This window comes from Scatophagus argus, chromosome 8, assembly GCF_020382885.2.
Source record: "Scatophagus argus isolate fScaArg1 chromosome 8, fScaArg1.pri, whole genome shotgun sequence".
NCBI classification, from domain to species: Eukaryota; Metazoa; Chordata; class Actinopteri; family Scatophagidae; genus Scatophagus; species Scatophagus argus.
The window spans coordinates 8,826,945-8,846,937 of record NC_058500.1 but is presented as its reverse complement, the minus strand read 5'-3'; the positions used below and the strand labels follow the sequence as shown (position 1 = coordinate 8,846,937).

The 19,993-nt window shown below is 40.8% G+C and overlaps 3 protein-coding genes across 3 annotated transcripts; 1 reads left to right on the top strand and 2 right to left on the bottom strand.

Moving 5' to 3' along the window:
- Positions 1–201: 201 nt before the first annotated feature.
- On the top strand, positions 202–2,309 carry mrps25 (mitochondrial ribosomal protein S25). Its single transcript, XM_046396063.1, has 4 exons — positions 202–593; positions 1,060–1,166; positions 1,249–1,336; positions 1,733–2,309. Exons 1-4 carry the CDS (start codon positions 460–462, stop codon positions 1,920–1,922), a joined length of 519 nt encoding a protein of 172 aa, XP_046252019.1. The 5' UTR covers positions 202–459; the 3' UTR covers positions 1,923–2,309.
- A 101-nt stretch (positions 2,310–2,410) lies between these two features.
- Positions 2,411–9,890, bottom strand: LOC124062940 (rabenosyn-5). The gene is made up of 12 exons (XM_046396061.1): positions 9,735–9,890; positions 8,552–8,832; positions 8,101–8,235; positions 7,870–7,970; positions 7,712–7,757; positions 7,447–7,608; positions 7,051–7,328; positions 6,781–6,851; positions 6,588–6,674; positions 6,400–6,502; positions 6,043–6,147; positions 2,411–5,954 (listed from the first exon to the last, which is right to left on the bottom strand). Exons 2-12 carry the CDS (start codon positions 8,712–8,714, stop codon positions 4,842–4,844), a joined length of 2,364 nt encoding a protein of 787 aa, XP_046252017.1. The 5' UTR covers positions 8,715–8,832; positions 9,735–9,890; the 3' UTR covers positions 2,411–4,841.
- Positions 9,891–11,628: 1,738 nt separating this feature from the next.
- On the bottom strand, positions 11,629–14,119 carry trh (thyrotropin-releasing hormone). The gene is made up of 3 exons (XM_046397040.1): positions 13,943–14,119; positions 13,343–13,550; positions 11,629–12,840 (listed from the first exon to the last, which is right to left on the bottom strand). Exons 2-3 carry the CDS (start codon positions 13,530–13,532, stop codon positions 12,218–12,220), a joined length of 813 nt encoding a protein of 270 aa, XP_046252996.1. The 5' UTR covers positions 13,533–13,550; positions 13,943–14,119; the 3' UTR covers positions 11,629–12,217.
- Positions 14,120–19,993: the final 5,874 nt, after the last annotated feature.

Genomic DNA, 19,993 nt, shown 5'->3' with positions numbered 1-19,993 from the left:
CTAAAGTGACTGGGATTTGTCAGAATCCTCTCATAGTAATAAGACAATGTCACACCAGTTTGACGTCATCAATTAAGTGCAAGTGCTTTTAAATACTGCTGCTGTGAAGTATGATGAAGTTGCCTATAAGCTGCCATGATGTGAGAAGTAAATGTGGCTTTTGCAATGTAGAAACTGAGTCTATATAGCACTCGGTTTTTATGCTTGTAAAGATTTGGACACTACTTATCAGAAAAGCCAATTCTCACATATGTGGACGCTTACCTTTTGCCTCTATGAAAAATACAGGAACTAGAAAAGCTGTATGTGTGCTGGCGGTATTAAACTTAAAACTCAACTGCTAAGCTTCCCGGATGTGACGACAGTGGACGTCATCAAGAGACGACTCTCCATGAACTTGTGCTACTTCAGGTGCAGATGCTTTCAAATGGTATTTTGTAAATAAAGAAGGACTTTAAAATGCCTATGAAAGGGAGGTTTCCGATTAGGAGGACTCTGGAATACCTCCAAAAGGGCGACATCATCTTTAAGAACAAAGTGAAGATCATGACGGTGAATTACAACACGCATGGAGAGCTCAGCAACGGAGCAAGGTCAGAGCTAACACCAGCTAGCCGAAACACATTTCCACCTAAAACGTCGTGAATGTGTCTCCAAACAGGAGGCTTTGTGCATGATTTATTTAGTCTTTCTCTGTATAACATTACAATATTTCATATAAAACATTTATCTACACGGCTGTTACTGTTAATAATCGTTATAACTAAGGAATGTTCCTGTCGTGTTATTGTGCTGATTATTGCCTCAACAAATAAATTGATCGGTTAATTGTTTGCTTTCTCTAATGTAAAATAAATAAAATAAAATAAAATAAAAAACTTTTACACTTTCCCAGAAACCAGGTAGACGTCCAAGACCCAGACATACACATAGTTTCAGATTACAGAAGATGGAACCAGGCAGTTTTTGGCATGAAGAATTAAATTATTCAAAGAAAGTCAGACTGCATTTTATGTGAACCTGCTCTTACGATATGTACTTTCTCCATGTGTTTTGCAGGAAGTTTGTGTACTTCAACATTCCTCAGATTCAGTACAAGAATCCGTGGGTCCAAATAATGATGTTCAAAAATATGACACCATCGCCGTTCTTGAGGTTCTACCTTGGTGTGTAGCCTTTGCACTGCAGTAGTTGTAGTGATGTTAGTATATTATTATCAGTCTTGGGCTAATCTCTGTCTCCTTGCAGACGATGGGGAGCAAGTTCTGGTGGATGTGGAAGGGAAGGACTACAAACAAATTTCACAACATGTGAAGAAGATTTTGGGCAAATCAGAGTAAGAAGTTTGTGATTGGGGCTGGTGGATATTAAATCAAATGTTAGATGCTTTTGACGATGTAATGTACGTTGACATTGAAAATGTGATATTTACGCAAAATAGAGCTCAAAGGTTATGAGTAATGTACATATAATTTTTCATTTTAATTTTGGAAAAATCAAATCACTTGAACAGTACCATTTAATTGTAATTCAGCCTATAGAAATGAGCAAAGATCACATGCAAGATATAGCGCAATAATTGTTGGTGAACCAAAATGCCACCATGTCCGTTTCCTTCATAAAACGGTTGATATGGGTTACATTAACAATGTCTTCTATGAAAAATTTAGCATTCTTGCAGGGACCAAATGATCAATAAATATGTTTATTTTACTCCCTTTCTTGTTTACAGAGAAATGTTACAAGCTGAGGCTCAATCCAAGATGCAGGCCCACAACCCCGCCAACTTTGGGCCAAAAAAGTACTGTTTGAGGGAGTGTATCTGTGAGGTGGAGGGCCAGATGCCGTGTCCTGGCACAAAACCGCTGCCCAAGGAGTTGACGGGCAAATATCGTACCCAGATGGCAGCCTCACAGGAGTGAAAAGCTGAGGAGGAGAGCTGACTCTTGTAGATTCACTGGGACGATATTATGGCATTGCAGCAATACATAGGAATTTTGGGGCGATACCATTGCATATTTTGCTGTAAATATGTTTAACTAAATGGGTCCCACTGTGCTGCATGCATTGTAGGGTCATCGCTTGCTGGACTGAGACCTTCCAGTCCACCATAAACAACAGGAACTTACCAAGACCCGATGCTGTTTGGGTGGGCATTCAGCACTTTGGTCTTGGTTTGAAAGACTTGATGTTAGACCTGGTGTTTGAACATGATGTTACCCGGCTGAAGAATCCACATATGTGATTTACATCTAGCACTGCATCGCTATCGTAATGTAAACATTCAAATAAAATCTCGTTAGCCCTTGCATCTTTAGTTATTGTTCTACGTAAACACCGTGAATATTAAAAAAACAATATTTTTAGACACAGGATCAACAGATTAATAAGAACACAAAGTACAAACATCTTACAGAGAGAACGTTCCTTTTTTATTGGTGCTGAGATGAAACTTTCTAGAGTTAATGAATTGATGATGTCTGCGTGTCCAAAATGTTACTTTTTTTTGTTGTTGTTGCTAAAATCACATTTAAAAAGCTCCTCGAGTTCTTCACACTGTCACAAAACATTTACAGTGTCACATGTTTTTCTTAAGACCTGCTGTGGATGTCACAGATAAGCAGTGTCAGATCAACAGATGGTACAGAACCCTGTTTATGTCTACGAAGAGAAATGTGGACATTCTGACTGACAGGAAAGCACTATGACAAACCCATATAAGGACTTAGCAGCACTGAGTGATAATACTTGCTGGCATTCATCTAGTGTTAATTTATCTGACAAAAAATGTCTAAAATGTGTTGACCTCACAATTTAGTCGATCTTTTTCAAATCTGAACTAATGTATACACGGGGATTTTGGTGAATTCTGGTGTCTTTTGTTGACTAAATGTTGCCTGCGATGTACGTTGGCAAATAGTGTTCATGGTGAGAGCTGGCTGGATGAATTTTGAATGTACTTCTTAGACATAACTACTGAACGGATAACATGCTCTACATACAGATCTTACCTACAGATCTACAGCATGTCACAGTAGCGGTGTGTTAAGAGATTATCAAGAAAGCAGGAAGACAGGCTCGGCCACAAGCTCGATAGAAAGACCAGCGTCAAATGCAACCCGAGTGCTCGGTTGGATCAATAGTGTCACTGTAAACGATAAGATCACAACCTTTTGGGGTCACACAGTAGGATATGGAAAAAGTTATGTTCATTTGGCTCACTGCGGCTTTCAAAGATGCTTTAAAAAAAAAAAAATTGTAAGAAAAGTTTAAAATGCAACCAAGCCAAGGCCAACAGCGCGTAGACAAGATGCACAAAAAAAAGTCTAATGAACTGAATCAGCGCAAGTTTCATCTAAATCATGCAGACTGAGAAAGTGTCACTTGACAGGGAGAGGTTTTCATTTTCATTTGAATTCAGTTGTACAGAAAAACAACTTTCACTGAAACAAATAAACAATTGTTAGAACAAATACTTTGATCGCAGATGGACCCGTGGTTACTAACAATATGATTAAAGTTTAAAAGCTTTTCCTTGTTATGTCTTCATAATAATGTGTCAGCATTACCTAACAAAAGCAACACATTAAGAGATCAAGATTAGCTTGATTTTATGTAATGTGCTTTTAATTTCCCTAAATAAATCTATGAAACAAAGTAGCCACAGGCTCTGCGACAACAGGTGGTGCAAGTCAAGTGACTGAAGTAGTAACTTCAACCTGTGATTCAATTTTAATAGATAACTAACTAGTCAATGATCAGTTTTCTTCAAACACCAGGCTGCCAAAACATGGTCATTAAAGTGTAATTTCATTTGTCTCTCATGAAGTTATCAGATGGTTATTTTGTCTGAGTGCTGTTTATGGCCAAGTAAGAACAGTAATGCATGATTTGGTTCTTTGGTATTCAATGAACAGCGGGATTTTATAAATGACCATAAATTATAAGTACAACATACCTCTAATATTAGTGGAACTAAAGGAGAATCCCACCAAATTTATACATCAAAGTTTATTTAAGTACTACTGCATACGTAGTGTGATTTCGCTTCAGTCAATATCGGTTGGACCTGAAGACTATAATTTTGAAAACAGAAAATCTGGGGGTGTAAAGGACCTTACCAGACTTCTTTGGACCATATGAGGCTAGTGGCTCAAGGCTACATTAGTCACCACTCGCATAACACATCCAACCCTCTGACTGAACTGTTGGCTGTTCAGTTTCATTGTGGGTAAAGAAGGCGCCAGATTTTGATATATAGAGAGGTTATAGGGATAAATCAGCACTCCTTTAACTTAATTTGGCAAAAGCAAAGCCCTAGAAACAATTCATCATTCAGCCATAGATTACAAAATGTGCATCAATCGCTTCATGGCTCCCAATTTGACTTTGTTCATAGCTTCTGCCAGAGAGCCAAATCATACATCCTGACTTCCCTAAGACTCACAGCCACTCTCAAATAACCACCTGGCTGCTCCATTAAAAAAAACTTTTAAGTGGCATTGTTCGCGTTTGCACCGACACACCAGGGTTAATATCTAAAGCAACGTCTGCACAAATGGATTTTTACTTACAGTGCTTAAAAACTGTGCATGCTGAGATAAGCCCCAGCCCTCTGTGACCATGTACAGGATAAGTGGTTTAGAAGGATGTTTGGAAATTCACTCCACACTACTGAGCTCAAGTACTTTTTTAATTTTTGCACTAACCTAGTCTTGTTGTGGTACTGCAGACCTCACCCAAATTAAAGTCAATGGGCTCATAAGTCCTGTAAAGTGAACCAGCTTTGCAGGACTTGGTGAGTAGTAGGTAATCGGGCGGGGGGAGTTGAGAGAGAGGTGTCAGTGCTTCTTTTTTTTCTGTTCCTGTAAGGTGTGCTGTAGCTCTCTTAGGTTCTCTGACAGGAGCTCCACTTCATCAAGACGGCCACTGAGTTTTGCGTCAAAAATGTAGGCCCTAATGTTGTCAATCTGCTGCAGCAGCAGTTCCTCCTCTATCATGTCCACATCAGGCAAAACCTCGTCATCATCGTCCCCATCAAAGGGGTTGGTTGAGACTCCTGGAGAACTCCCTGATGCCTCTAGGAAGGGGTTACCTGCATCAGTATCGTCCTCCTCCTCAAAGGGGTTGCCAGGTATGGTTCCAACCTGTTTGTCCTCCTCGACGTCCGCCTCTTCATCAAACGGGTTGTATTCTTTCTTCCCATTGGTCACCTCTTTGTGTTCCCGCTTGATGTCCTCTAAGAAGGGGTTGGATGGATCCTCCTCAATGGGAGTAGAGTCCTCCTCATCGAAAGGGTTGAGGGAGGTGCTATTCTGTCCTTCACCTCCAGGGGGGGTTACATGCCCACCTAAGCTCCTCAACCTGGGAGGTGACTCCTCCTGGCTTTTGAGAGCAGGGAATGCTCTTACAGAGGATGGACTCCGCTCAGCTTTGGGAGTCAGGTCCTCAGCTTCAGTTTCTTCTTCTTCTCTTTGGAAACCTCCTGCCGGAGTGATATCCAGGGACCTTTCCCAGGTGATGGAAGACAGGGTGGACCCCACAGCGGGGCCCCAGTGTTCCCTCTCCTCCCTTTCCCAGGCTTCCAGACGACGGAGCTCCCCTTGCTGCAAGCTCTCCTCCTCAGCCAGTCTCTGGGAGAGGGCGATGGCCAAACTGGTCTGCTGCTGGTCATATTCATCCTGCAGCTGACGCAAGTTCTCCTCCAACATGGCTACCTCATCTGTCCTCTGGGCCTCCCTTGCCTGACGAAGAAATGACTGTATGTTCTCAATCTGCTGCAGTAGGGGGTCCTCCAATTCGCTGCGTTCATTGGCAGAGTCTGCAGACGGCAGCCAACCACCAGCTTTGGTCATGCGTGGAACTCTAGAGGCCTGGGGCAGCTCTCCATTGGTGCTGGCAGAGGGACGGTTTTTCTCAGACTCCTGCCTCCTCTTCAGGGTCTCCTGAGCTGCCTGTTGAGCAGGGAAATGCATGAAATAGAAACATTTAGTTATTTGTTATGTGTACTAAAAATCAGCAGAGAAGTGTACATAGTCTCACCAGTCTCTCTTGTTGGAGTCTCTTCTCTTGTTCCTGTTTCCTCTTTTCTTTCAACTCTTCATATTTCTCCTTAGTGGGTAAAGACATGAGACCTAACAGCTTCTCCTAAAACAAGAAGAACACAGAGAACAGATGAATTCAGAGAAAGAAAAGGAAAAAGCAAAAGACATGCTGCAGAAATATTGTATGAATCTAACAGAGAAATAAATGAAAATATATTTTAAAGCCCCTTTCAGATAGGATTTATTTCTCTGCGGCAGGTGGAAATATTTTGTTATCGACCTCTCCGTTTGATATTTTTCTGTTTCTGTGAGGCTTATATCTTTTTTTTCATGACTTGCGTGAACTTTGTCTCACCTGGACAAATAACGTGGCTGTATAGCGGATCATCCTCTGCAGCTGGAGGGTCTTTGGATGTGGTGGCGGATCATCTTTTGCATTTAGTGTTAAAATCTTCTTACTGAGAAGAGGAAAGACATCTCAGTTTGATCTTTCTTTTAAAAGACAGAAAAGACTGGGTCATCTGAGTCACTCGTGACTAATACCTCAGGGCATCGATTAATTCGTAGTATTTCTGGACTTCCAGTCTCAGTCCACCAGCAGTGTCAAGATTGTATGTGGTTTCTCCGGCACTGTGAAAGCATACAGTCACAAAGTCATGCAAATCAAAGATCCAAAGGTTATTTCTCATATCAAAAATGTTAATTAAATAGGTAACTAATCTGTAATGGGGCTTACTTAAGAGACTCGGCCATTCTGATGTATTCTGGAGCTTTTTCATCCACCTTCTCCATGCACATCCTCAGCCTCTGACAGGAAGACAAGTTTTGAGCAAGTGAAAAACAGGAAACCCCAAAAGCCAAAACACTGAATGACGGGAAGGATACAGCAGCATAAACTCAAGACAGCATGAAAAAAAACAAAACAAAACACAAAATCGACTGAACTGTTGGGGGGAACAGAGGAAGACACAGATTGCAAAATCTGGAGTGACTTTTCTCTTCTTACCTCGTAAAGTTTCACTATATCAGGCACATGGTCCTTCTCTTCCAACTTCTGCTGCCTCTTGAGCAGTGTGTCCATACAGTGGTGACAACAGCGAATCTTCTCGTCATCCTTTTCCTCCAACATGGATGTAACACTGCTCAGGCTGCTGATGCTGCCTCTCCTGGAACCCATGCCACTGCCACTGCCACCGCCGCCGCCGCCCCCTGCCGAGGCAGACAGAGCCTGGATGGGGCTTCCAGGTACACACAGGGCCTCTCGTGTTCCACTGATCAGCTTTTCTGTGAACAGACAAAATGCATTCATTTTCACAACACTGAGACACATGCGGCAAAACTTAAGTTCAACCCAACATCTGATGATTTCCTTTAGCTTGCAGTGGGTTTTGTTTATACGTACGAGCCAAAGGTAAAAGGACGAATTCCATGCACTTCCCACACATGATGGACCCACAGAGACGACAGTGGTGCCGTCTGTTCCGGATGTTGAACTTGTTTCCGCAGTCGGGACAGAACGGGACATCCGAGTCATTCACCCATGACACCACTGACTTCTCAATGGCTATAAAAGAGCATCAACACTCAGCAATTTTCAATACTAAATAAATTGCATTTACATACACTGAGAAAAGTCAGACTTGTAATGGAAATACATGTGGACAAACCTCTGATTTTGGCAGCATCGGAGTTGGTCCTGTCAAATGATGTCAACTGAAATGACAGTTTTCATTGAGTTGGCACATATAAGCTCATCTTAAGGGTAATTTCAACAACAATAGGAAGAAAACGATGTTGTGAGTAAGTTCTTCCATTGTAAACACACCTTTTCTAGTCTGATGATGAGCTTGTTGACCTCAATGACATAGTGATCTATCCTGGCTGCCCGGTGTTTTTTAAAGAAGTCCAGGTGACTTCTGGTTGCTCCTAAATAAGCGAAGAAAAAGGAAATTGTTCAACAAGGGGCTGCTGCCTACAGGTCACCCTAGTCATTCTTATCAATAAATTTTGTCCAAATTATTACACAGTTGGTTACAGTTTAGTTTTCCAGTCTCACCCAGTTCCTGAGGCTCCCACATGTAGGGATCCACTCCACCGTAGTAGAAGGACTCATAACTGCCTGTATCCGGTCTGTCATCTCCCTCCCTTTTCAGCAGCTTGTCTTTGGCTTTCTTTGCCTTCTGTACCAGACCTGTGCACAAAGCAAATTAGAACACAAGTACCTCCCTGTGTGGAAAATGCAGAAAGGATATTATTTCATCTACTGTCCATCCCTGAAAAGTTGCAGCAGAAATGGTTGCCAAATCATCGTGGCAACAATTTCCCCTGGTCCAACACTGCAGTACCCTTATATCAAATTCAACTTGCACTCCTGAAACAGCAATTTAAAAAAGATACACTCTCTTTTAGCTAAGCTAAACAGTACACAGTCTTTACTGTTTTCTTAGAGTCTGTTTTGTACTACAACCTGACAGGACTCAAATGCATCCATAATTAGTGGGACTCACTTTTGAGCTGTCCTCTAACATGGCGGTCTTCTCCAGAGTGCTCCTCTTCATAGTGGTCTTGGAGCTGGTAGAATGACTGCAGGTCCTTCAGGCACAGTGGACAAAGAAAGCCCTCCTTCACTTCACCTGTGCCCTCAAAGGGGGGTGGATAACTGGAGGCCATAACAGAGGCTGGCTGTATTGTTTCAGATGAGTTGCAAAGTGCAAGATTTTTGCTTCAGTCCACATGTCACGGGGTGTGAAACCCACCCCGTATTTGCTCCATCACGCCAGAGAAAATCCTGGGGCACCAAAGAGCAGGACAAAGCAGGCTGGTTTAACACATCCAATACATGGATTGTCAGATAGTTTGGTGGATTAAAATGTGCACTGACTTGACCTTGATTTCAACTATGCTTTGTCATGTATGAAAATCTAAGAACTCGTCATTCACTGCAATCGCACCGTAAATTCTAAGTGATTAAAACATGGGAGGCAAGGATGTCAGACAGGCGACATTAGAGAGGACTGTGAAGCTAAAAAAAACCCTTATTTGATATTTTGCATTGCAGTATAACTGGGGTTATTACACATGTACAGTTTTAGCTTGTTATCATGTAATATTTCTCTCATGACTGAAGTAACAAAGGTTACCCACTCCAGATCACTCGCACCCGCATGTGCTTATGATGATGAAATTCTAGCTTTACGAGTTACACAAGTCTTACACGTCAATAATTTAAAAGTAATACAGCTTTTTCTTTATCTCATGTATATTAAAATGAACTCAATTTGAGTTTTAACCTTACAATTTTACCAGAAAACGTTAGCTAAGCTAAGTTGATATACCTGACTCACGGCAAGTCCAAGAAAAACAAACCTAGCTGGACGCCAAGTACTTACTCTTTTTTGCCTGAAAACGAGCAGTATTGTACTTGGTGTGTGTTATTTTCACAATAACTATTCAACGGCTGAAGTTACATTTTATGCGTGACTAATGTTGGCCGCCGCCGTTGTACTGAACAGAGAATGTAACGTTAGCTTGAGAATGCTAGCAGCAGGTCTCACGTTCTTGAGCCATCGTTTCTCCAATCTAGTTGTTCATAACACGGGAATAAATAACCTCCAACTTCATAAATAAATGACTCCCAACTGCTAATTACGAATTAACGGAACAATAACTGTCATTTACAGTCAGTCTTACCTTTGACAGCTCGACAAAACCAGCTGCAGAGGCAACAGCCCTGCCTGGTCATGTGATTAACATCCAATCTGTAAGGGAAGAGAAGAGGGACAAACGACACGAAACACACACACCAACTGCCTCAACGGTGGATGTACATTATCTAGACAAAAGTATTCAGACACACTTCTTTATGGGGCTGTTTTCCAGGAGGTGGGCTGCTTCCTTTACTTCCTGTGAAGGGAAATCTTAATGCTTCAGCATACCGAGACATTTTGGACAATGCTATGCTTCCAGCTTTGTGGCAGCAGTTTGTGGACGGCCCTTTTCTATTCCAGCATGACTGTGCCCCAGTGCACAAAGCAAAGTCCATAAAGACATGATTGGATGAGTTTGGTGTTGAAGAAAATGACTGGTCCATGACCTCAACCCCATCCAATACCTCTGGGATGAACTGGAACAGAGATTGTGAACCAGGCCTATTGGTCCAACATCAGTGCCTGACCTGACAAATGCTCTACTATGTGAATGGGAAAAAAATCCCACAGAAACACTGCAAAATCCTGTGGAAATCCTTCCCAGAAGAGTGGAAGCTGTTATAGCTGCAAAGCTATTTAGAATATGGTGTCATCAAAGTCCCTGTTGTTGTAATGGTAGGGTGTCCCAATATATTTGTCTATATTGTGTACTTCTCTTCTCTTCTGTCTTTAGGCCAATAGCTCTCATAAACACAAATACACAGCCATTTTCTTCTGCCCTCCATACTGTTTCCACACTGTTAATAAACTTTTTGCAATGTGCCCTGTTTTCTGTAATTATGTGATCATTTTGCTTATTTCTGCATATTTTCTGTCTCTTCCATCACAAATTACAATGACCTTTTGGATTTTTTCCCTTTACTGAAAAGTGTATTGTTAAGGTTGCCGTGTCCAGTTCTCGGTCTGATTATTATATCACACTTTTGGGTTGAGAGTAGATGTCGACTTTCTGTAGAGTCATCCTGATAATGCTGCTGCTGTTGAATGTCCGTCTAATATAAATTTCATCAGTTCTTTTTTGACTGTTTTTCCCTGTTCATTTGTTTGCTTGTTTTCATTTCTAAGAATACCTGAACATGGCCTTGAGGCCCTGGGACCATCAAAATCTAGTTTTAGGACCTCAACATATTTCATTTTCAGTTTATAGTTTAGATAGATAGATACTTTATTGATCCCGAGGGAAATTCAAGAAAGTTTTATCAGCTGTTTAACATCCATCTCCTTGAAAAACTGATAGGACTATCTCAGTCACGTGGTCAGGACCAGGACGTGTCAGAGGTGGATTGGATGTATAAGAATATAAAATATTTCTGTTTTGTAAATTCATCTTATAGATGAAACTGCTCGCAACTCACAACCTCATACCTATGCATAACATGAGATGAAGTCACATTGGGAACCTTCTTTTCATGGCTCGTAATTAGAAACTCAATGAATAATAAAAATAAAAAAATCTAAATAAACACAACACAAAAGATTTCTCTAAATTGTATATCTGTGGTTGGTCGCCTTCTGTCAGTGAGCCATTTCAGACGGTTTAAAATGTGTGCGTGTTTCAGTGTATTAAGACTCTTTCTCTGATGAATCATTTGCATATTGATCAGGCCTGTGGACAGCTGCTCCCAGGGCTCTGATGGAATGAGCCCAATTAATCTGAGAAGAGGATACCTGACACACTCAGTCTGCCAGGCTACGGAGTTTATCATCATCGAGGCAGGGGTGATCGCTTTGTCTGTGACTACACGCTAATTGGACTTATATTTGGGTTGAAGAAACACTTTAATAGACTTTAATAGTGACTTAAACAAATCATAAATGTTTACCAGTGCGTTTTATTGTCAAACAAAAAAACATCGGTGGTTGACTTTAAGGCAAAAGTAGCTTTTAATTTACAACATTAGGTTAAATAAACTTAATCCATGCAGCAATGAGCAGAAAAATAATCAGTGACACATTTTACTTGCTGTGGTATTAACTGTATTTCACGTGAGTAGAAAAGAACGAGACACAAATCAGTCAGTGATGGGATTTCTTACATATAACTTTGATTGATCACATTTCAAGCATGTGCTGTACTGACAAGCGTGTGTTCCCTCACAGAGGCAGCAGCGCAAAAGCCAGCAGACTGATGCTTTCATCGTCGGACTTGATTTTAACATGTAGGCTAATTACGGGTGTGAATACTAATTAATGATAATTATAACAGCTATTGTTAATAAAGTTCAACATATGGCACGAACTCTTATGAAAACCTTATTTACAGCGATGTCGTCAGTTTGGAGGACAATTACGCACAAGCAAAGAAACCAACAGCAGATAAATGCTTTTGCCAAAGAAAAACTGTGGCACAAAAGGTAAAATGATGCAAATTCTTTTTTCATTTTTAATAATTCATTATGGTCAGTTAATTTACACATGTGCGTTTTTACAATACAGCAGTAAACGCACACCAGACTTTTGTTTAACCTACTCTCCTTCCACTAAATCCTCCTCGGGTGCAAACCTTTTACCCGGGTGTTGCCTCTTCTCCTCGGCATGGCTCTTGTTAATGTTGTCTAAAAAGTCGAGCAGCAAACTGGTCTTGCTGCAGCTCGTAGGGTCCAATACATCACATGGACTGTTTGTGCCCAAATCCGGACTGGAGTTATCCCAAAACCGTTTTCCTGGGTGCTGACGCTTTTCCAATTCTGCGAGGTCTTCGTCTCCATCTGCATCGGCGTCCCAGTCCCCCTCGTCGTCCTCATCCTCGAGATGGCGCTTACCTGGGTGCTGGCGTTTGCTGTGCAGCACCAGGTAGCGCTTGCCCGGGTGCTGTCGTTTGGAAAGTTCATTCAGGAGCATTATGGGGTTTTCAGAAATGTGTCCCATCGTGGAGCGCTTTCCCGGGTGCTGCCTTCTCTGGAGCTCCATGAAGGAATGCATGTCATCGTCGCGTTTACCCGGGTGTTGTCTCTTTTGAACATCCAAGTACTGTCCATCCTCGTCTTCTTCTCTTCTGCCCGGATGCTGTCGCTTTTCTAGATCTTCGCTGTATCTCTTACCGGGATGCTGTCGTTTTGTCACCCATTCTATCTGAGAAGAAGATCCTCCTGGAGAAAGGAAAATAATATGTTGATTATTTCAAGCAGCCCCAAGTCTACTTTAGCTTTTCCTTTACTGCCCCTTTACCCGTTACTGCAAACAGAGATGTGTTTCCCCGGCTTGTCCATTCTTTGCGTAAATTGCGCACAAACGACTGCAGGTGGAGATCCGTATTCCTTGACTGGCAGCAGAATCTTTGCCATTTTACATGTTTAAAACACAGCTTCGAACATTGTTTGTGATCACGTACAGTTATGGAACTAGACAACATCATAACAGAAGCTGAAAGCTGAAAATGAAAATGAAGCTCAAACTGACTTGAATGGTGTTACCACGTTAGTTAAAGACTTTAAGTAGAAAATATCTGACAAATAGCCTGGATATCAATTCCATAGTCTCGCGAAATGAAATTTAATGACAATTTAAAAACTGAAAACTGAGGTTTTAAAATATTTTCAGGGACTGTTTGCATCAAATCAATCGCTTCTGGTTCGCTCGTCTTTTACGCACCGCTTCTGCCGTCCTCATCCTGCATCTTCTTGAGAATGGACCGTAACAGGAGACTTTCTGCTCTCTGTAGTATGATGTCGTCTATGGTCATTCGGTCAGTCTCATCCTCATCGGGGATGCCCTGTCCTCCACACAGAGTCAAGTTGCAGACCACGAGAGAAGCCAAGATGAGCAGACATGTCGACTTCATGGTAATTTAGTTGTTTGTCTGTTGGAGAAATTGGTTACGGTCGATGGGAAACGTACAGTAAATATCTTTGATTCCATGTAGTGACTGACGAGTCAGAGGAGATTTTGTGTACAATTTGAGAATTCGTGTACTGCAAACTGCAATTCGTTTCAATTCGTTTAGAGGAATTTTCTTAAAGTTGACAGCAGCCCTGGAATTCTGATGTGTTAAAAGTTCTTGTGAAAATCCCAAACTTGAATCATAGGAGATAGATTAAAGATGAAAACTGAATGTTGTACTGTATTAAAAAAAAACAAACAAACCTCCAAATCACAACTAAATCATGCAGAGATGGTCGGGCAGAACCACTTACGGAAGAGACAGACATATTCATTGTCTTCATTGTTTATTCTGTAGTGCGCCAGACTCACCTGAGAAGTGTCCAAATTCTGCTCTTTCCCAGCCTCTGTTGAGCGCACCGCCGGTAGTTGTGATAGTTGCTCAGCTTCTCGCAGCGGTTGGTGACCATTAAGGCCAAGTCTGGAGGTATGAGCAGATAACTTTCCGTCTCGGTATTTATACTAACCGGTCACTGTCGTCACACCAACGCCGGAGTCATTTTTCAGGATCTCTCGTTCCTACTGATGTCACCAAAGTCGTGCGCAACTGGATGTGGTGAACGATCGCCCTTTGGGGGCAGCTGCCCAATCTGTCGTTTGAAAAACAAATAAACACCTGATTACGGGTTAGACAGCAGACACTACTGCCCTACAAAATGACTGCATGAGATAAATTCATTCGTAAAAATTGTGAATTTCTGAAAGCGTAATACACAAATCATGTATCCATACATTTCTCAATGTTTCTCTCATTTCATGTACGTGGATATCGTTTCATTTATTCTGCTTTTTTTGATCGAGTATCGGCTTAATCTCTATAAAACAAGCTTCTACGTATTTTATTGCTGTTTGGCACTGACATAAATGGCCTGAGTATCTTAACAAAAATCTGAAGGTCTCCTATGGGGCGCCAGTAAGGGCTGCGGAGAAATGAATTTCTATTTTCACAAATACCCTCTGGTCACAGGACTCAGAAGGGAGAGTTGAACCCATCTGGTTCTTCTGAGCACAAATAATGCACTTTCTGGTCACGATGCAACACAGCTGAACATATACCGAAGGTGGATTTAACAACATTGGATGGAGTTGGAAGCAGAGGATTTTTACGTGGTACAAAGCAAATATAAGAAGTCACTTTTAATGTTTATTGGTGTATTCTGTCAAATTTGATTGGTGTAAAGTAATACGAGGCTACATTCACTCACGTACTGTATAAGTACACATTTGAAATACTCGTACTTTACAGGAGTATTTCTATTTTCTGATCCTACTACTGCACTGCATTATTGTATTTTTTACTAAAAGACATCCATCTGTTAGTTGGGGTTTCAGGTATTTTGTAGCATTTCATTGTTTTAGATCCTGCAAATGTTTTTCTTATCCTAAATGACAGCTAAATGAAAAGCAATCTGGAGTCTGAACTATTGATTTGTGAACACTTGTTCCTTTGGATTCTCTAATTATATTTTCCAGCTAATACAGCTCTTCTTTTACCTGAGCTACATTTTGACTGGAGAACCTTGACTTATCATGGAGTATATTTAAGGTGTGGTCTTAATGTGGTGTATTATAATAAATGTAGTTGATGTATGTCTGCATACATTTAAAGAAACCCAAACGAGCCAATTAGAATACATTTTAAAGGATTAATCAAAAAAATCCTTTTGTCTTACACTAAGTGTTCTCTCTTCAGGCAGGTAGCTCTGATGTCATTTTCTGAGGTTTAAAACTGCAGATTTCTGCTGAAAGATCTGCTTCCATTCTATAGAAATGGTCTATTTCTGTGCTGAATCAAGTGTGCCAGCTTGAGACCTCCTCATAAACACACCATCATACCGAAGTGGATGTATTCACACGACATTCATCTTAGGTGGGCGTCGGGCCAGAGGTGGGGAGTTCAGCGTTGTCACGACTGAACTGGTCGGTCTTGGTGCTGAATACAGACAGTTAGCAGGTTACTTAAAGTGAAATTCTCAATCAATTCGTTGACAGCAATAACCGTGGATGCAACCACCTGGATTTCTGGTGAGGAAATAAGTATTTCTGTTTGCTAAGAAATTTGGCCCTTATAACCCTAACCTTACTGAGCACAACAATCCCACCAAAACTGCCGGTATGAAATCTGAAGATCTTGTGCATCATGCAGAGTCAAATCCCTGCACTGTCTGGATGAAGTCTTGCACAGTCACACTCAGTCAGCGGTGGATGTCAGTGTGAATTGAATTGACCGTGTAATGCTGTAATTACTTGCTTTCAGCACGCTGTCATGTTCAATACTTCAAGTGGGTTTTAGACTCCTGCTGAGCCCATAGCTAAAAACATCAGTATCATGGTGGAAATCATTAGGAAGGTTATTAAGACTTATTTTTATTGAACAGTGTCACAGGTCTTTGGCACATCTTAAGCTAAAATATAATATGTCCTAATCTACTTTTTGAGGGAACAAAAGTTATCTCTGTGTGATTCGGCTTAAATTAAAATAAAACTAGATCAATAGCTATTCAAAAGTTGAGATTTGTGAGGCTTTTAGTTAGTGATTAACTATATGAGTTCCTCATCTTTCTCCTCAGTTACAGTTAGAAAATGGAAGGATATTTCCTGTGAGAGAAAGACCACTTTCTATTGGTGATTTCTCTCAACATTGTATTGCCTTGCGCAATTAAGACATGTCTTACCTGTACAGGAATCCACTGTCTTGCATTGGTCATGTATATCCCCTCACTGCTATTAGGCAAAGTATGTAATGACAAACCTAAAGGCACCAATCAATTGTCCAAGAGAATATGCCTGTTAGATTTTAAGTAGTTTCAAAGACCAGTGAATGTGCAGAATGTGTTCGTGAATGTGCTTTCCTGATTCTGAAGATGTAGAACAATTAAAGCAGATGCAACGATTGCTGCAGGTGCAGCAGCATTCAGCGAGGCAGTTTTTCCCCCCTTTATCACCAAAAGGCTGTGATTAAAATACACCGTCCTTTATTCTTGTTTCATTGTCACTCATCCAGCACAAAAAGAGCTCGCTATCAAAGTCTTTCAGAGCTGGGAAATCATAACAATTAGAATTCCGGTCAGCATTATGTACCTCATGTAATGAGGAAGAGGACAGGTTAAGTATACTCCCTGTGCGCTAAGAGAAAATAATAAGACTCATTAGCCTCTGTACTCTGTTTACTCCTGTTGGTGTTAATTATATAACTTTTAAAGTCAGGGAGAAGTTCTTTAGCATATAAGAAGTTTCTGCGAAGCATGGCAACATGTTATCCTTCATGTGAATCCAGTTTAATGCTGTGCAGATCAGGAGCCAGTATCACAAAGTGAGATCAGAGTCACAGTTTATTAGTCTAAAACATAATATTAATATATATAAAATTGTCCAGGAGTTATAAAATCATATATATAAATCATTTTAAAACCCTTTTAGAAAGCTGTGTTTTTAGCTGATCTAAACTCCCAGGGACTGGACTGACACAGACATACACATACACAGACATATACATACAACTCCACACAAACACACACCCAAAACTTGCACACCTCTGCACTACACACCCTTCACCACCCAAATGTCTTGTTGTAGAGGTGACAGACATGATATGCACTATCATGTCTGTCCTCTTTGTGTTTAACTGTGTGCTTATGTATATCCAGGTGTATTTTTTGTATCTCTTATATATTTTTTATTCTATATTTCTAATTTTATTCTTTATTTTTATATTTTTATTTTTTTACTTAGGTGTCGTCTTCTGTGTACAGCATGTAGCATCCTGGAGGAATGCTGTTTCATTGCTCTATGTACTGCACATACATAGCTGTGATGACAAATAAAGCTCCTTGAATCATTGAATCCTTCTTTCAGCTAAAATACAGAAGTAATGGTACAGACTGTGGGTGGTTATTCATTCCTCAGTTTAGGTATCATGCAAATGCACAATCACGTTTGGTTTCAAATCTACTTGAAAATCTGTCGCAAATGTGTAAGAAAAGCTTTTTCTGCTGGTCTCAGTGTGCACTCTTGTACATATGGGCTCAGTAGGTTAATGATATAGCTTGGAGCTAATCCATTTATCTCTTTGTCAATGATTAATATTATTTTGAACTGTATTCTGGAGGCAATGGAAAGCTAAATGAAGGGATACTAAAACTAGGGTTGGGTGTTGGTCTCCACTCAAAACCAGAGCTGCTGCATTTTCAACCAACTGCAGACTATTTAGACTATGTTTGAGGCACAATAATCCAGATTTTACATGAAAAATTTATGATAGGAAGCTTGCCAACCATGTGTCTACTCCTGGTTGAAAACGAGACTCACAGCCCTTCACTTACACCTCAGTCCCAGATGGTAAATGTGGACTTAACCCCACTGAGGTGTTAAAGAAGAACTGATTTTATTCCCAACCGACTTTCCTTCAGGGGACATCACTTGAGGCGCTTGGGGAACGGAGACAGAGTTTACGACCGTTGTGGCCAACTCCCTTTCCCCGCTTGAAGCTTGCAGGTCAAAGCTTCACTTGCAGGACTTCAACTGTTGAGTTGAGAGCACAATGTTAAACTGTTTTAAAAGGACCCTTGTTTCTGTCACCTTGTAGCTTCTTGTTCTGTTGTTGCTGTGTGATTACACTGTGCACTATATATTTTACCTCCACGAAAATCGCTTTTTGCTTATGCACTGACCTCATACCCCTGCAATATTTCAGTTTCAATTTCACATTATATTTAAGTGAAAAATAGACAATAGACAACATTCCCCCCCCTGAGTGGAGTTTCCTAGAAGTCTTATTCTTCCTTTTGTCCCACTGTGCTAAATGATCTCTGCAGACTTCAGTGTAATCCTCACTCCTCCAGTACTGGGAAGTCAAACGCAGTTGAAATAAAAGCAGTACAGCATAATACAGCCATGAGCATAGTGCACACAATCACATAACTACGGAGACATTTGACTATGGGTGTATGGATGAAACTTAAATGATTGCAGAGATGATAAATGTTCTACACGTAGCAAAAATAAGCCAAAGAATTGACATTTTTGCATCTTTGTCAAATTCAACTTAAATTGAAAAAATCACATCATAGTCACATATTTCTCTCACCATCTCCAGTGACATCATTCACATTTATTCTCAGTAATGGGCCATAGCTTTATTTGAATTGGCACAAATTTCAGTCAAGTGTCAGGTTGACCAGGATGTCAAGCAGGATGTGATCTGAATTTGGCTCATGATATGTAGCTAAAGGCTGTAAAACACAGACAAGACAAACAAGTTGCTCCTCAGCTTTTATTGATACTGTTGATTGATGGTTTTCAGATTAATATTCAATTCTCCATTGAGTGAATTTGTCTGACCACTTGGGTGCAATGCAACAAGCTGTAAAGACTGAAATATTATTTTTTATTATTCAAATTATTTATTACATCCACCAGACATGAAACACCATTAGCATTCAGATGGGGTCACGTTTCAGGCTACCCGACAAATGTTTAGTACTTTCTTTAAACTCGGTTTTGGGCTCTACCCACTCCAAAAGGGAAATATCTAACTCTTTTGCTGCTAAATGTACTGAACACTGAACTGAACATCCATCCATCCATCCATTTTCTATACCGCTTATCCGTCAGGGTCGCGGGGGAGCTGGAGCCTATCCCAGCTGACTACGGGCGAGAGGCGGGGTACACCCTGGACTGGTCGCCAGTCAATCGCAGGGCCAACACACGAAGACAGACAACAACACACTCTCATACTCACACCTAGGGACAATTTAGAGTAGCCAATTAACCTAATGTGCATGTCTTTGGTATTGTGGGAGGAAGCCAGAGTACCCGGAGAAAACCCACGCAGGCACAGGGAGAACATGCAAACTCCACATAGAAGGGCCCAGACCGGGATTCGAACCTGGAACCCTCTTGCTATGAGGCGACAGTGCTAACCACTGCACCACCGTGCCGCCCCTGAACTGAACAAATTACTTATTTAAACGTATCTTTTCCTAACCAAGTTGTATCTGCACCTAAATCTCACCAAACATTTAACAATTATGACATCAGATCTGAAGACTCATCGGGATGTTGTTCCAATAGAGTAGTTACAGACGATGTAGTGTGCTGAGTTGTTGGCCTTTTGCAGGTGGAAATAAGGGTGTTGAAACTGGTGAAAGTGAACCAAAACAGTAATGTAAACAGTAATGAAGCCAAAACAATGAGCTGAAAGATGCTAAAATGTTTTGTAGAATTTAATTGAACTGCAGGGTTGTGATAATTATCTGTGGGGGTTTTCACTAAAAATTATCCATTTCACATTACATGTGGTCAACCGACCCACTGGTACTATACAAATATTTATTTATTATAGCAGGATTCAAATATAAATAA

Excerpts from the sequence above, each read along its gene's own strand:
- mrps25 (XM_046396063.1), top strand. The coding sequence starts at position 460 with ATGCCTATGAAAGGGAGGTTTCCGATTAGGAGGACTCTGGAATACCTC. Across the intron at positions 594-1,059 it reads GAGCTCAGCAACGGAGCAAG|GAAGTTTGTGTACTTCAACA; the intron begins GTCAGAGCTAAC and ends TGTGTTTTGCAG. Across the intron at positions 1,167-1,248 it reads GTTCTTGAGGTTCTACCTTG|ACGATGGGGAGCAAGTTCTG; the intron begins GTGTGTAGCCTT and ends GTCTCCTTGCAG.
- LOC124062940 (XM_046396061.1), bottom strand. The coding sequence starts at position 8,714 with ATGGCCTCCAGTTATCCACCCCCCTTTGAGGGCACAGGTGAAGTGAAG. Across the intron at positions 7,758-7,869 it reads TCATCATCAGACTAGAAAAG|TTGACATCATTTGACAGGAC; the intron begins GTGTGTTTACAA and ends CTGTCATTTCAG. Across the intron at positions 6,852-7,050 it reads ATATAGTGAAACTTTACGAG|AGGCTGAGGATGTGCATGGA; the intron begins GTAAGAAGAGAA and ends TCTTCCTGTCAG.
- trh (XM_046397040.1), bottom strand. The coding sequence starts at position 13,532 with ATGAAGTCGACATGTCTGCTCATCTTGGCTTCTCTCGTGGTCTGCAAC. Across the intron at positions 12,841-13,342 it reads GGATGAGGACGGCAGAAGCG|GAGGATCTTCTTCTCAGATA; the intron begins GTGCGTAAAAGA and ends TCCTTTCTCCAG.